Source organism: Caretta caretta, chromosome 1 (assembly GCF_965140235.1).
Source record: "Caretta caretta isolate rCarCar2 chromosome 1, rCarCar1.hap1, whole genome shotgun sequence".
Classification (NCBI taxonomy): domain Eukaryota; kingdom Metazoa; phylum Chordata; order Testudines; family Cheloniidae; genus Caretta; species Caretta caretta.
Genome location: NC_134206.1, coordinates 32,529,425 through 32,543,503, shown reverse-complemented (window position 1 = coordinate 32,543,503; position 14,079 = coordinate 32,529,425). Strand labels below are relative to the sequence as shown.

At 39.2% G+C, this 14,079-nt stretch overlaps 1 protein-coding gene across 6 annotated transcripts in view; it reads right to left on the bottom strand.

The window, feature by feature from the left end:
• The window catches only part of ARHGAP42 (Rho GTPase activating protein 42), a 295,871-nt gene that overhangs the window by 52,596 nt on the left and 229,196 nt on the right, over positions 1-14,079 (bottom strand). For all 6 annotated transcript variants that reach the window (XM_048843624.2, XM_048843617.2, XM_075126907.1 and 3 more), the window contains 4 exons: positions 12,303-12,403; positions 11,430-11,539; positions 5,629-5,707; positions 4,636-4,675 (listed from right to left, as the gene is read on the bottom strand). In XM_048843624.2, coding sequence (XP_048699581.2) covers positions 4,636-4,675; positions 5,629-5,707; positions 11,430-11,539; positions 12,303-12,403 — 330 coding nt within the window. The remainder of the gene's footprint in view (positions 1-4,635; positions 4,676-5,628; positions 5,708-11,429; positions 11,540-12,302; positions 12,404-14,079) is intronic.

The following is a 14,079-nucleotide window of genomic DNA, read 5'->3' as shown; positions in this document are numbered from 1 at the left end:
TGATCAGCCATAAAGACAGGAGTCGTGGTAGAACACCTGGCGAATACCGGACCATAGAATCTGAATGAGGATTGGTAAGAGAAAGAAAATATGCTGGCTCGGTCGTCACTGGGACAAACATGGGTCAGCTCCAATTGATAGTATGCGAAGTACGTAGAACAACACGCAGGTCGGGGAATTACATGATGAAGCTGAAGGATATTTATTGGAACATGGGATGTAAGGCCTGGTATGTAAGGTTCACTTATAAATGGAGCACTTGTGGTAATGATCCACGAGTTGAAAAGAGAGAAGTGGCAAATCACTGGTCTATGTAAAACGAGATATTGAGAAGATAAAGGAGAATTCTACCATGATTAACCTAGAATATTGACATTGGTAAGAGACGATGGTGGACGATGGTGTTGCATTGGTGCTAAAGCCAAAGGTAAAATAGGCTCTCATGGCATTTAACCCAATATCTCCTTGTATGCTGAAGGTGAGATTCAGAATCAAATCTGGTGCAGTTACCGTAGTACAAGTATATGAGCCAACATCGGCAGCACCCAAGGAAGAAACTGAATATTTTTATAATCATCTACAGAAAACAATCCAAAAAGTTTCAAGACAAGACATATTATTGGTGATGCGAGATTTGAATGCAAAAGTAGAATTGGACTGGAATTCCTGGGCTGCAGCCATAGGCAGAGTTGGATTAGATGAAGAAAATGTAAGAGGAGAAAGGCTACTAAATTTCTGCTTAAGCAACAACCTGTTGGTAACAAACACACTATTTCAACAAAGAAAGCCACAGAAGAAGTGGACATATGTCACCTAATGGACAAACGAAGAACATGACAGACTTTGTACTTGTGAATCAAGTCTGTTCTCATGCAGATCATTTGCAGCTGATATTGGATCAGATAATAAATTAGGGCTGGCAGCAATAGGTTGAGGCTGAAAGCAACTGAAGAAGTGCCAAGAACTAAGATCTACGCCATGGACAAACTGAAAGAGACAGATTTCAGGAAAACGTACAAAGAATTCATGTGGAAAAATATCACATCTTCAGTGAAAGAAAAAATGAACACCGAAGAGACATGTGTGACATACTGTACCCCAGGTTATCCCTGGTACGCACATATCCACCACTTAAGAACATATGAATGGCCATACTGAGTCAGATCAAAGGTTCATCCAGCCCAGTATCCTGTCTACTGACAGTGGCCAATGCCAGGTGCCCCACAGGGAGTGAACCTAACAGGTAATGATCAAGTGATCTCTCTCCTGCCATCCATCTCCACCCTCTGACAAACAGAGGCTACGGACACCATTCCTTACCCATCCTGGCTAATAGCCACTAATGGACTTAACCTCCATGAATTTATCCAGTTCTCTTTTAAACCCTGTTACAGTCCTAGCCTTCACAACCTCCTCAGGCAAGGAGTTCCACAGGCTGACTATGCGCTGAGTGAAGAAGAACTTCCTTTTATTTGTTTTAAACCCGCTGCCCATTAATTTCATTTGGTGGCTCCCAGTTCTTATATTATGGGAACAAGTAAATAACTTTTTCTTATTCACTTTCTCCACACCACTCATGATTTTAGACCTCTATCATATCCCCCCTCAGTCTCCTCTTTTCCAAGCTGAAAAGTCCTAGCCCCTTTAATCTCTCCTCATATGGGACCTGTTCCAACCCCCTAATCATTTTAGTTGCCCTTTTCTGAACCTTTTCTAATGCCAGTATATCTTTTTTGAGATGAGGGGACCACATCTGTATGCAGTATTCAAGATGTGGGCATACCATGGATTTATATAAGGGCAGTAAGATATTCTCCATCTTATTCTCTATCCCTTTTTTAATGATTCTCTGTATATGGTTATGACATTTTGTACAAAGTATGTCTTGTTAGGTATCACTTGAAAAGTTATGATTTGCTGAATTTCATTATCCTGTTTAAAAGTGTGTATCTTCATTGTATATGAAATTATGAGATTTTGCTATATGTTTTGTGACAGGGTCGGGCCAGATGGCTATAGGAGAGTAATAGAAGGCAGATATATTAGCCCCAGGCTAAGTAGGTCCCTTTTCCCTGGGTAAGGTAATGGGGAAGGTTCCAGAACAATCAGCAACCTTCTGGAGACAATTAAGACAGGCTGATTAGAACACCTGCAGCCAATGAAGAAGCTGCTAGAATCAATTAAGGCAGGCTAATCAGGGCACCTGGGTTTTAAAAAGGAGCTCACTTCAGTTTGTGGTGTGCGTGTGAGAAGCTGGAAGCAAGAGGCATTAGGAGCTGAGATTGAGAACGCGGACTGCTGGAGGACTGAGGTGTACAAGCATTATCAGACACCAGGAGGAAGGTCCTATGGTGAGGATAAAGAAGGTATTGGGAGGAGGCCATGGAGAAGTAGCCCAGGGAGTTGTAGTTGTCATACAGCTGTTCCAGGAGGTGCTCTACACAGCTGCATTCCACAGGGCCCTGGGCTGGAACCCGGATTAGAGGGCAGGCCCAGGTTCCCCCCAAATCCTCCCAACTGCTGGTCAGACACAGGACTGTGGGTTCAGAAAAATGGCCAAGCTGAGGGCTGCTTTGAAGCTCCAAGGCTCCACAGTCCAGATTGCACCCTGGGGCATGGAACAATGTGGAACAATATAAAAATGGGATTACAAGTGCAGCTGAACAAGCGTTGGGCTACAAGGCCAAAACAAAGAGACCAAGGTGGATAATGGATGAAGTGCTGCAGCTGTGGGAGAAACATAGGAAGCTGAAGGAGAATAAAAAATAGGACTAAAGTCTTAGAGCTAAATACAATAGGATGCTTAGAGAGATAACACAGAAAGCAAAGCGAGACAGAAACAATTGGATAAGCGAACAATATAAGGCAGTAGAAGAATATGTGAAGAGAAATGTGGCACAGGAGTGGAATTGTAAGATGAGAGAACTGAGTGGGACATATGAGTTGAAGATGTTGGCTGTGAAAGACAAACATGAAGCAATTGAGCATGAACAAGCGAAGAATAAGTGATGGAAATAATATTTTGAAGAGCTGTACAATGTGCAAAACACAGTAGATGAAATGGTTCTAGAAAAGCTTCCCAGAACAAAGGAGGGCAAAAAGATGCTGGAATTCTTAGACAAAGAAGTAAATATCTCGAAAGTTGATATCTTGATATCGAAAGTAAATATCTTGAAAAACAAAAAGGTAACAGATAAGGACAATGTAACTGCAGAGATACTGCAAGCAGGGGAGGAACACTTGGTAATTGTGATGCACAAACTATTCAACAAGATTTACAAACAAAAGCAAGTGCCGAACAAATGAGGGAAAGCGATAATAGTTCTGATCTACAAAAAAAAAAAAAAAAAAAAAAAAAAAAGAGATCGGAGTGAGAATAAGAAACTACAGAGGGATCAGCTTAGTGAGTGTGCCAGGAAAAGTATTCACCAAAATGTTGCAGAGGAGAATGAAGAGGTATATGGAAGTGGCTCTTGCAGAACTGGCTGGATTTAGATCAAAATGAAGTATAAAAGATCAGTTATGTATGATAAGACAGATATCAGAGAAGTATACAGAACACAACTGAACCTGTTACAACGACTTTATAAACCTCAAACGGGCTTTTGAGAGCATTTAGCAAAAAGTTATGAGACTGTATGGCATCCTCAAAAAATCAATCAAGCGGACAGAAAACATCTACAGCAAGTCAATTAGCGCGGTGAGAGTAAACAAGATGCTGACAGAATGACTCAGGATGACTGTAGAAGAAAGACAAGGATGCATCCTATTGCCAGATTTTTTCAGCTTGGTAGCGGAAGCAGCAATGGCTACGTGACTGAGAGATGAAAAGGGAGGAGTCATGTTACATTACAGGATGTGTAGGATAAACACAGTGAAGAATGACATACAAGACATTTAAATATGAATGAAACTGTGAAGCTGGTACAAGATAGGAAGTGCTGGACAGACTTCATTCGGCTCCATTGTTATTGCTGAGCTGACGGATGGGAATCAAAGAATAATAATAATGTATGTGTATGTGTGTAATTGAGTAAGACACCTGCACAGACGCACATCAAATATAATGGAGTATCTGCATGATAACATAATGTTTGCCCATCACCACAGTAAAAGCCATAATATCCCTATATCTGAAGACCATAAACAAGTTATCATGTTCAGGGATATTATGTCAAGGTTCAGGTGGTCCATTTTATACATACATTTATATATAGAACTATGAATATATCTATAGGTATCTAGAATGACATTTATATATAGAACTATGAATATATCTATAGGTATCTAGAATGACATTTATATATAGAACTATGAATATATCTATAGGTATCTAGAATGACATTATACACAGGGTACTGCTTTGGAACCAGGTTAGCCAGAAGCATGATTTATTTGATTTTCTCCCAATTTATATTTGACTATAATACAAATATTGAAGACTTTTTCACACCTGATGTAACTGACCCTTGAGACAGGATGCTCTTTCTTGCAAGTTGACAGAAAAGAGTAATTCTTGGCAATATATGAAAATATAATTATGTAATTTGTAACCTAATATGCCTGAAAACAAGGACATTATACCGTAGAAATCCAGGTACATTTAATAATTTTACATAACTAAAAAAAACTTACTTTCTTCCTTCTTGCTAATAATTGCTGGCAAAGTGTAAATCTGAAAAAGAAAACATTGCAATATGAACATTTGTGACTTCCAGGTCAGTTAAGAGATCTCAAGCCAGTGCAAATATATTTTGCATTAGCATGTTGCATGGTGCAAGCCTTGTTCCTGCCATTTATTTACTAAACAGTCATTGTAAATGGGCTTAACAAGCATAAAACTTAAAATGTTGCCTCTAGCAGGCACTCTCTCTTATGTGAGTTCAGTTCAACTACACGTTTGGGTAGCTGAAAGATGGTAGTGAGTAGCCAGAATTGTAGATTCTGTATGGTTATATGTGAACCCTGTTTACTCTCAGCCCTAACTCCTTGGTTGGACCAGTTCAGTGAGACCAGGTGCCATCTAGCTCGTAAATCTGAACAATCATTTTCTCCCTTTTGGGTCTACATGTGGAGCTTTGCCATTGTATTCGATGGAAATCTCAAGTGTAGGTTAATGACAGGATGAATCCTCAGGTGAGCTTCTCTCATCAACGCCCACCAGCCTCCATCACAGTTTCTTTTCTCTGCAGCACCTTTAAAGGTGGCGATACCGCTGCTCAAAGGCATCACCCCTAAAATGACTTGCTCTCACCAGTCTGGAGAGCACAAATTCACAAACTGTGCCTGTGCACATGTATCCTGTATGCCAACGAAATATGCTGTTGGCTGGATTGTCAATATCCCAACTAAAATAAGTGACTCAATGCGTGACTACAGATTGAGATATACTATTTTTTCTGCTTCATTATTAATTTAATGATTATCTTATCATTCGTGTTTATTTTGCCACTGCTTTGTCCATACAGCTTGTGAAATACCGTTTGCACGTACAAATTGTGTTGTAAAAGTTTATGTAAATTGTTTCTCTGTGTTTGAGATATTTTGAGATGCACAGCAATTTGTTCTTTTCACTTCTGTATACAAGAAATCTGAACTCATAATAAATAATATAACAAATTTCCTTACTGGTTCCTTTCCATCCATAGCTTCCAGCCAAAGTTTCCTGTTGGACTCTGAAAAAGCCTGTAGTGTTATGATCCCGTTTCTATTAAAAGAAAATATATATTATTTAAAACATATTAATTATTATTTTTCCAACCAATGATATTTAAGATAATTTTAACAGGAAATGTGGTTTAGTCTAAACAAAATTATTTACTTTTTTGTAGTGCTAAGCATGTATCTTGACCTTTGTGTCTGTTTTTTGTCTCTGTGAAACTGGGATAATAAAACTTACTCTGTCACAAGGGAGTATCAGACTTCATTAGTTAACATTTGAGAATCTCAGATGAAATGTGGTGTCAAAGTGTAACAATGAATTGTTTATACAGCCGATAAAAATAAAATTAATTCATTAGATGTGCCTACTTAACTAATGGAAGAGGTGCTGTAGAAATGGTTTTTTTAGTGATACAAAAGCACACATACCTACTAACAACTAAGTGTAAATATTACTTATATATAACTCAGCTGTATAAACAATTCATAGTTCTAGATCTTTTTGTCTGCATCAGTGAGCTACTTTAAAAGTGATGCCAGTCCAAAAAGTGGCAAACATGGAGCGTCAAAGAAACGCCACTTTCAGAAGCTTTGCTCTCACCTGTCTAGGACCCATCTATGCAAAACTTTTGACACCTTGTTCGAACCCACAGTCTTCCTTTGCCAAATACAGAAATAAAAGATACTAAATTTATACTCATTACCCTCCAGAGTACTCTCACCACTTAATTATAACATTTTTCATGAAGGACATTGGAGAATATGAAAATATATATATACACAAACAGAGCTCCACAATACTGAAGAAGAAATGAAAAGCCTGCCGCATTAAATGAATATTGGATGTTATTCTACAAATTATGTGCTATCTCAACCACAAGATATTAAGAAGCTACCGGGTGAAATTCTACAGCCTGCATCATGCAAGAGGTCAGATTAGATCACAATGTTCTCCAATAGCTTTAAAATCTGTGCATCTCTACACATCATATATATTTAAAATTTAAAGGGTAAGTTATAGATTCAAACCAAAACAGGGACAGGGAGGGGGATATACATAAAGAGTCCTCCTACCTAAATTAGGATTTGATAAACATTTTCCACCCACACACAATATTTCACAAAATATTTTAAACTATACAACCTTGGGCCAAACTCTGATTTCCATTACACTAGTACACATGAAGAGTGACTCCTTGACACCTAGAGTCCAGGGACCGACGATGGGGACTCTGGCAGGTAAGCCAACCTGCGCCCAGGGGCTGATGGTGCTGTTCAGGCAAGCGCTGGCGGAGCACCCCCTGTGGTGGGAAGCAGTGCCGCACGGATGGAGACTGCTGGAAGGGTCCCAGAGCAGGTTTACCCCTCGAATGGTGCACCTCAGTGGACGGCATGGGCGGTACCGGAAGGGACAGTATGTCCTTAGTGACCTGAAAGGCCTCCAGTGTGGACGGCATGCCGGGTACTGAGTGCCTCTGCCACTTTCCAGGATGGCAGGCGGGTCTTGAAGTGGGCTCTACAGCTCAACGGGAGTCGGAGCTTGGCCACTGTCTGGAAGGGAAGAGCTGCCCCGTGCAGATCTTTGCTCTCCGCCAGCTCTCTCCTTCCCTTTATGGGACAAAGCACTCCCAGGCTTTCTTAGCTTTTTTGCCGGTACTGGGAATGGGGATTGGTGGCACACTCTGCGCTGAAGCCGTGGTGCTTGGAGTAGAGTCTAATCTTGTCGGCTCCGAGGACGGTGCAAGGGCCGACTCCATAAGGAGCGCTCGGAGATCAATGTCCCGCTCCTTCTTGGTCCGCGGCCTGAAGCTCTTGCAAATGCTTTCTAGCTTAACACTAAGGGAACTATTAACTATACAACATTAAACAACTATATACAACAAAAAGAAAAGAGAACACTTCAATCTCTTTGGTCACTCGATTACAGACCTAAAAATGGCAGTTCTTCAACAAACAAACTTCAAAAACAGACTCTAAAGAGAGACTGCTGAATTAGAATTAATTTGCAAACTGGATACACTTAACTTAGGCTTGAATAAAGACTGGGAATGGATGTGTCATTACACAAAGTAAAAGTATTTCCCCTTGTTTATTTCCTCCACTACTGTTCTTGTCAACTGCTGGAAATGGCCCACCTTGATTATCACTACAAAAGTTTCCCCCACTCATGCCCACTCTCCTGCTGGTAATAGTTCACCTTTGCTGATCACTCTTGTTACAGTCTGTATGGTAACACCCATTGTTTCATGTTCTCGGTGTATATAAAATCTCCCCACTGTATTTTCCACTGCATGCATCCAATGAAGTGCGCAGTAGCTCACGAAAGCTTATGCTCTAATAAATGTGTTAGTCTCTAAGGTGCAACAAGTCCTCCTTTTCTTTTTGCGGATACAGACTAACACGGCTGCTACTCTGAAACCTATATACAACAAATTCACTACTAGACACAGTACGGACAGGGAAGCTTGTCAAAGCAAGGAAACATTCCAGCGCTGTCACTGGCGGTAGGAAGGAACTGAGGGAAGGGGGAAGCTGGTGGTGCCCCTTATACTGGCGCATATGTGTGCCACTCCAGTGGGCACCAGAGCTGGTCCCCTACCGATACCACTGAGGGCAACACTTCCAGTGCATGTGGCGAGCACACACACCTACAATGAAATGGACGTGAGCAAGCACTCGAAGAAGTCTATTATGTATGTTATGTGCAGAACTGATTACAGTACTGCAATACAATAAAGATAAGTGACTACTAGAAGAACTCTTATAAAAATCTGAACTGAAAGCTGTTGAGAACAACATCTGAGTAAAATTTAAATTGTTTCAATTAGACGTGTTGCTTCCTGTTAACAGTTTAAACGTTTTCATATCAGGTTGTTTCTTTTATTTAGTGCAGTGGTTTTCAATCTTTTTTCATTTGTGGATCCCTGAAAAATTTTGAATGGAGGTACAGAGCCCTTTGGGAATCTTAGACAGTCTGCAGACCTCTAGGGTCCCAAGACCACAGGTTGAAAACCACTGGTTTAGTGACATGTTCACTTCAGTCTATGTTGTCTTATCAGCACTTGCAACATCTCCATACAGATTCTGAGTACTCGGTGGGAGAGGATGGAGTCTCATGAGATGAGAGGCTTGGAGGTGGAGGAAGAGTTGCTCATGACAGCCCTTTCCAGGTCTTTAAAGACTTTGTTGTATCTTATAAACTGTATGAGTATTCAGTGAAGGCCAAATCCTGCAAGTTACCAAATGCCCTTCCTTTCTGACTGAAATTAATCACTGTTGAGGATACTCAACAATGCTCAGGATTACATCTTAAAAAAACTTAAGCCTAATCTTTAAAATCAGTATGCAGTAATTTAAAGTCAGTCGTTAGCAACTTTGTGTTCTTCCCAATTCCCCTATGTTTTATTACTGTATAAATTAAAAAACATGGAACAGCAAGAAAGTATTTTATCATTACAAATACACTTGACATCAGAGTCTCCCTTTCACAGAGGAAGCCAAGTTTCAATTTATGTCATCCAGAAGTGATTAGTGCCACTCTTTGCATATGGGCTGCCTGCCAACTGATTATTTCTCGGTATCATGAGGACCAGAACTTTTTATCTACTCTGCTGACTTACATAAACCTCCACTAGTTTCCTGTTAAATACGGAACCGATTTCAAAACTTGACTTTTTGTCAGTCTCCTTCTCATAATAGTATTTTAAGCAACCCTGTGAACTAGTGTGCTTTCAACTTTTTTGTCTACGTTTTCAGAAAACATTTAGGTGTAAGCTCTCTGCATTTTAACTTGTTAAAGCAAGTCAAAATAAACAAGACTTGTTAAACCAAGTTAAAATTAACAAGTTTTATTCCAAGCGTATAACTCCATTTAAAGAGAACTGAAAGAATTTAAGATCTTTCTAAAAATTCAAAGACAAAACTCACTTTTTAACTATCTTACAATAGCACTACCATCATTTTGTCTCATAAAATTAGTTCTGATATATTTTGATCTTTGCATTTGAACCACTCTCTGATTTTGGTTTTCCAAAACAAAATTGTAACCTATGTTTTTTTTTAAACAAAACCAGAACAAGAACAACCCAGTTTTGCCCAAATTTCTGAAATTAAAGGGCACCAAATATCAAGTAATTTATCCCAACATATCCCCACCCCAAATTTGCAGTGTTAATGTCTGCATTTTACCTATTCTATTAATACACGACTTCAGATTACAGATTTATCTTTCACAAGCACAAAATTCACCACAAAATTAACATGTTATAAAATAGTGACATGGCTGCATAGTACATTACTATTATTATTGTAGTCACAAAATATTTCTCAGAGAAAGACCATGAAAGATTTATATAAATAGTGTGAATTTACTAATTCTGTTTATTTCACCATGATTTTAAGGCAGATGTTTATCCACCTCTTGTCTCCTGTCCACTAGCCCAAAATTCTTAAAAAAGAACAAATATAACTTTCACTGTGTATTTGCATTCCCGCCCCCTCAAAATGCTGTAAAACTGTTCCTATTCATTTCATACAATTAAATATTTCCAGTAGTAACTAGAGAAACACTTGTACAGCTATTTCAGCATATGGGAAAAAACAAACTTTCTTAACTTTAACTTGAATAGGTAGAAATAGATTTAACTTCCACATAATTCATGGATAACTAGAAACTGTGGAAAAACCAATTTGAGAGAGACATGGAATGTGTGTGTGAGAGCGAGAGAGCACATTTTTTTTAGATATTTATCACATGGGCCAAAATTTTAAAATTAGCCTCCTTAATAGAATCATAGGACTGGAAGGGCACTCGAGAGGTCATCTAGTCCAGTCCCCTGCCCTCAAGGCAGGACTAAGTATTATCTAGACCATCCCTGACAGGTGTTTGTCCAACCTGCTCTTAAAAATCCCCAATGATGGAGATTCCACAACCTCCCTAGGCAATTTATTCCAGTGCTTAACCATTCTGACAGTTAGGAAGTTTTTCCTAATGTCCAACCCAAACTGCCCTTGCTGCAGTTTAAGCCCATTGCTTCTTGTCTTATCCTCAGAGGTTAAGAAGAAACAATTTTTCTCCCTTCTCCTTGTAACAACCTTTTATGTACTTGAAAACTGTTACCATGTCCCCTCTCAGTCTTCTCTTCTCCAGACTAAACAAACCCAATTTTTTCAATCTTCCTTCATAGGTCATGTTTCCTAGACCTTTAATAATTTTTGTTGCTCTTCTCTGGACTTTCTCCAATTTGTCCACATCTTTCCTGAAATGTGCTGCCCTGAACTAGACACAATACTCCAGTTGAGGCCTAATCAGCGTGGAGTAGAGCGGAAGAATTACTTCTCATATCTTACTTACAATACTCCTGCTAATACATCCCAGAATGAGGTTTGCTTTTTTTTGCAACAGCATTACACTGTTGAATCATATTTAGCTTGTGATCCACTATGGCCCCCAGATCCCTTTCCGCAGTACTCCTTCCTAGGCAGTCATTTCTCATTTTGTATGTGTGCAACTGATTGTTCATTCCTAAGTGGAGTATTGCACTATAAGGTTTCCAAAAAACATATATGTCTATCCAACATGGTTAATTGTGCATGGATAATACACACATGTAGTGTTATTTGCTTTGTGGTCAGAAAAATAGGTTCTGAGCAATTAGGAGCACACATTTGAAAGTTTGGCTTTATATGCACATAGTTATTAAGGAGCACACATTTACATACACTTTATTAAATAACTAACAATGTTCTTTAAAAAAAGAACCTCAAACCTTTCAGATACTTCAATATCAAAACAGAAACGTTTGTCAATTGAATCAGTCTTTCTCCGGATGCAGGATTTTAGCTTGAATATTTCTGGTGAGCTTGTGACAAGGCCATTCTGTAAGACATACAAAAAAAGAAAATCAGCATGCAGAGACTCTACGTTGATAAAATAAGGCCCTGATCCTGTGCATATTTTCACACAGGCTTAAACCCCTCTACTCTGCTTAAATTTAAGCATGTATATAATTGCTTGCAGGGCTTAAAATTATACAAGCACATTATTCAATCATTTTTCTCTTTGTCATATATATACTGAAAGAGACAAAATTACTTAATGTACTTCCTCACATAATTGTTTACCATTCTTCAGACAGTTCAACATATTTAATAAAATGTCTAATTGTGGAAGTTTGCTTTGAAAACTCTCTCTTTAAGTAAAACTATTGGTATTTATCAAGTCATAAGAACATAAGAACGTAAGTCTGAAAACGTATCTACATATTTAGATCTGATAGGATTAAATGTCAATCAACTTTTAAGGAATAAAAATGAGGACGTCTAACTCATATTTCTGTGCTAAGTATGGTCGTTTTCTTACCTGTTTGGAGATACCACAGAAAACGATGATATTGTATTTAGCATGTAAATGAGTCATGGAAAAAGTAGATATTTTCATTTGAAATACTTACTATGACCTTTATTTTCATAAGTAAAAACATTTGTTAATCATCTTGTTGATCCATGACAGAGGGCATTTTGTTTACCCTAACTTCCCTAATATATTATTTTTTCCTCATAAATACATTGAGTGGATAATATAAAAAAACACAAGCTGGATCTCATGTATATACTAAGAGATATGTCAAGATAATACTCACCACTTTCCCACCAGACTTTGTTTCAGCTCCACTCATTGTAAATGTTTTTGTCCCTTTATCGTAAGTACAGTAATGTTTTACCCAGGTAAATCCCAGGGGTCCTAGATGAAAGAAATGTAACATTTTTTTTAAAATGTGGACATTTTACCACAATTTTATCATATTATGGATACATGGAGAGGTCTGGTGTAAGTGCCTGAGCACAGGATGAGGAGTCAAACTCCCCTGCTCTACTTCAGGCTCTAACGCTGACTCATTCCTGAACCTTAGACATGTCATTTAGGTCTAATTTTGAAGTGCCTCAATTTTGGGCTGCCCAATTTAAAACTCTGAAGGTTGGGTTTTCCCTATTGGCGGAATGGAGAGAGTTCAGAGCCTAACAAGTTACACTCTGCATGGTATGTGTATGTAAAGAGACTTCAGTCATCTCTGCCTTGGGGGTATTGTTAAAGATTTCACCACTGGGAAAAGAGCAGCAGCATTCATTCCATTCTTCCTCGGAATGGTCCTTATCTGCTGAAAGGATGGTTGAACTTGATCACAAGGATGGTTGGTTGACTTGAACACATGAATCATGAAATCAGGGCACATTTCCCTAGAGTTGCTTTCTCAGTTCTCAAGAGTGCTTGCCAAAGACACTGCTTGGGAGTTGAGAATATCATGAATTATCAATCTGCAAGAAAAGCTGCCATAACAAACTTAACTCTAGTAGCTGGTTTCCATTTCGGGGATGTCTTTGCAAAGAAAGGGTTAGAAATATTGTTCTTTGTAAAAGGAAAGAACAAATTAGTATTGGCACATACGGGGTAAACTGCCAAATTGTCTGCAAACTGATAACTGCATGAACTCAAACAGAACCACTAAGCAATGACCCTAGTGCCTCACAGGAATATTGTTTAGTACAGCTATGCATGTCTGCCCAATGAATAGGGCCTGATTTTATAACTTAGCCTAAAGAAGTCACCTCCAACATCACCGTGATTCTTAATCCTATCCGGAGGCACTGCTTCATTACTGACTTAGGGTACTTCTTCACTGAAGAGATAGTCTGGTCTCTTATCCAGGACATCAAACACCCCAAGCCCATCCCACTCATCCCACACACAAAACCGTTTCACAGGAGTTTAATGATGCTTTCAACCAAGGCTAGCTGGTATGGCTCGGGGTGTGGGTTAGAGCCCAGGTTTTGCTTTCACACACTTAGGCCAGTGACCTACCCACTTTGCAATGAAGATGCAGATTAGATTACTTGATTTGCAATGTCCAATTCCCAGAAGGACAGACAAGTCCGCCCACAATTCAATGGGAAAAAAATCAGAATGACTCAGCCCACTGAAGCACAAAGAACCATGGAATATGCCCCCAGAAGTCCTAGCAACGCACACGGGGGGCAGGAGGAGGGGGAAGGAGAGCAGCCAACCCATGCTAACTCTGTAGTGGAGACGAATCCTCAGAGGGAAGAATGCTACCTGCTTAGTAATCAGAGACACTTCCTGTAGGATCTACATGAACTTCTGACACCTCTCATCAAAATATTGTGCTTGATGGGGATTGCAAAATCTAGTGGGACACATGCACACACACATGGTGCCCTGATTACTAAGTGAATTAGAAAATAAGAACAGGTCAGATAGCATTGTGGAACCATGTGTGTAACTCCAATTAATTTCAGTGGAAGTTGCTGGGCATATGGAGGCCAGAATATGACCCTTTGCTTTTTAAATTCAATGTGCATCAGGCAGGACACATGATTTTGTTTTTAAATTAGGATAATTGC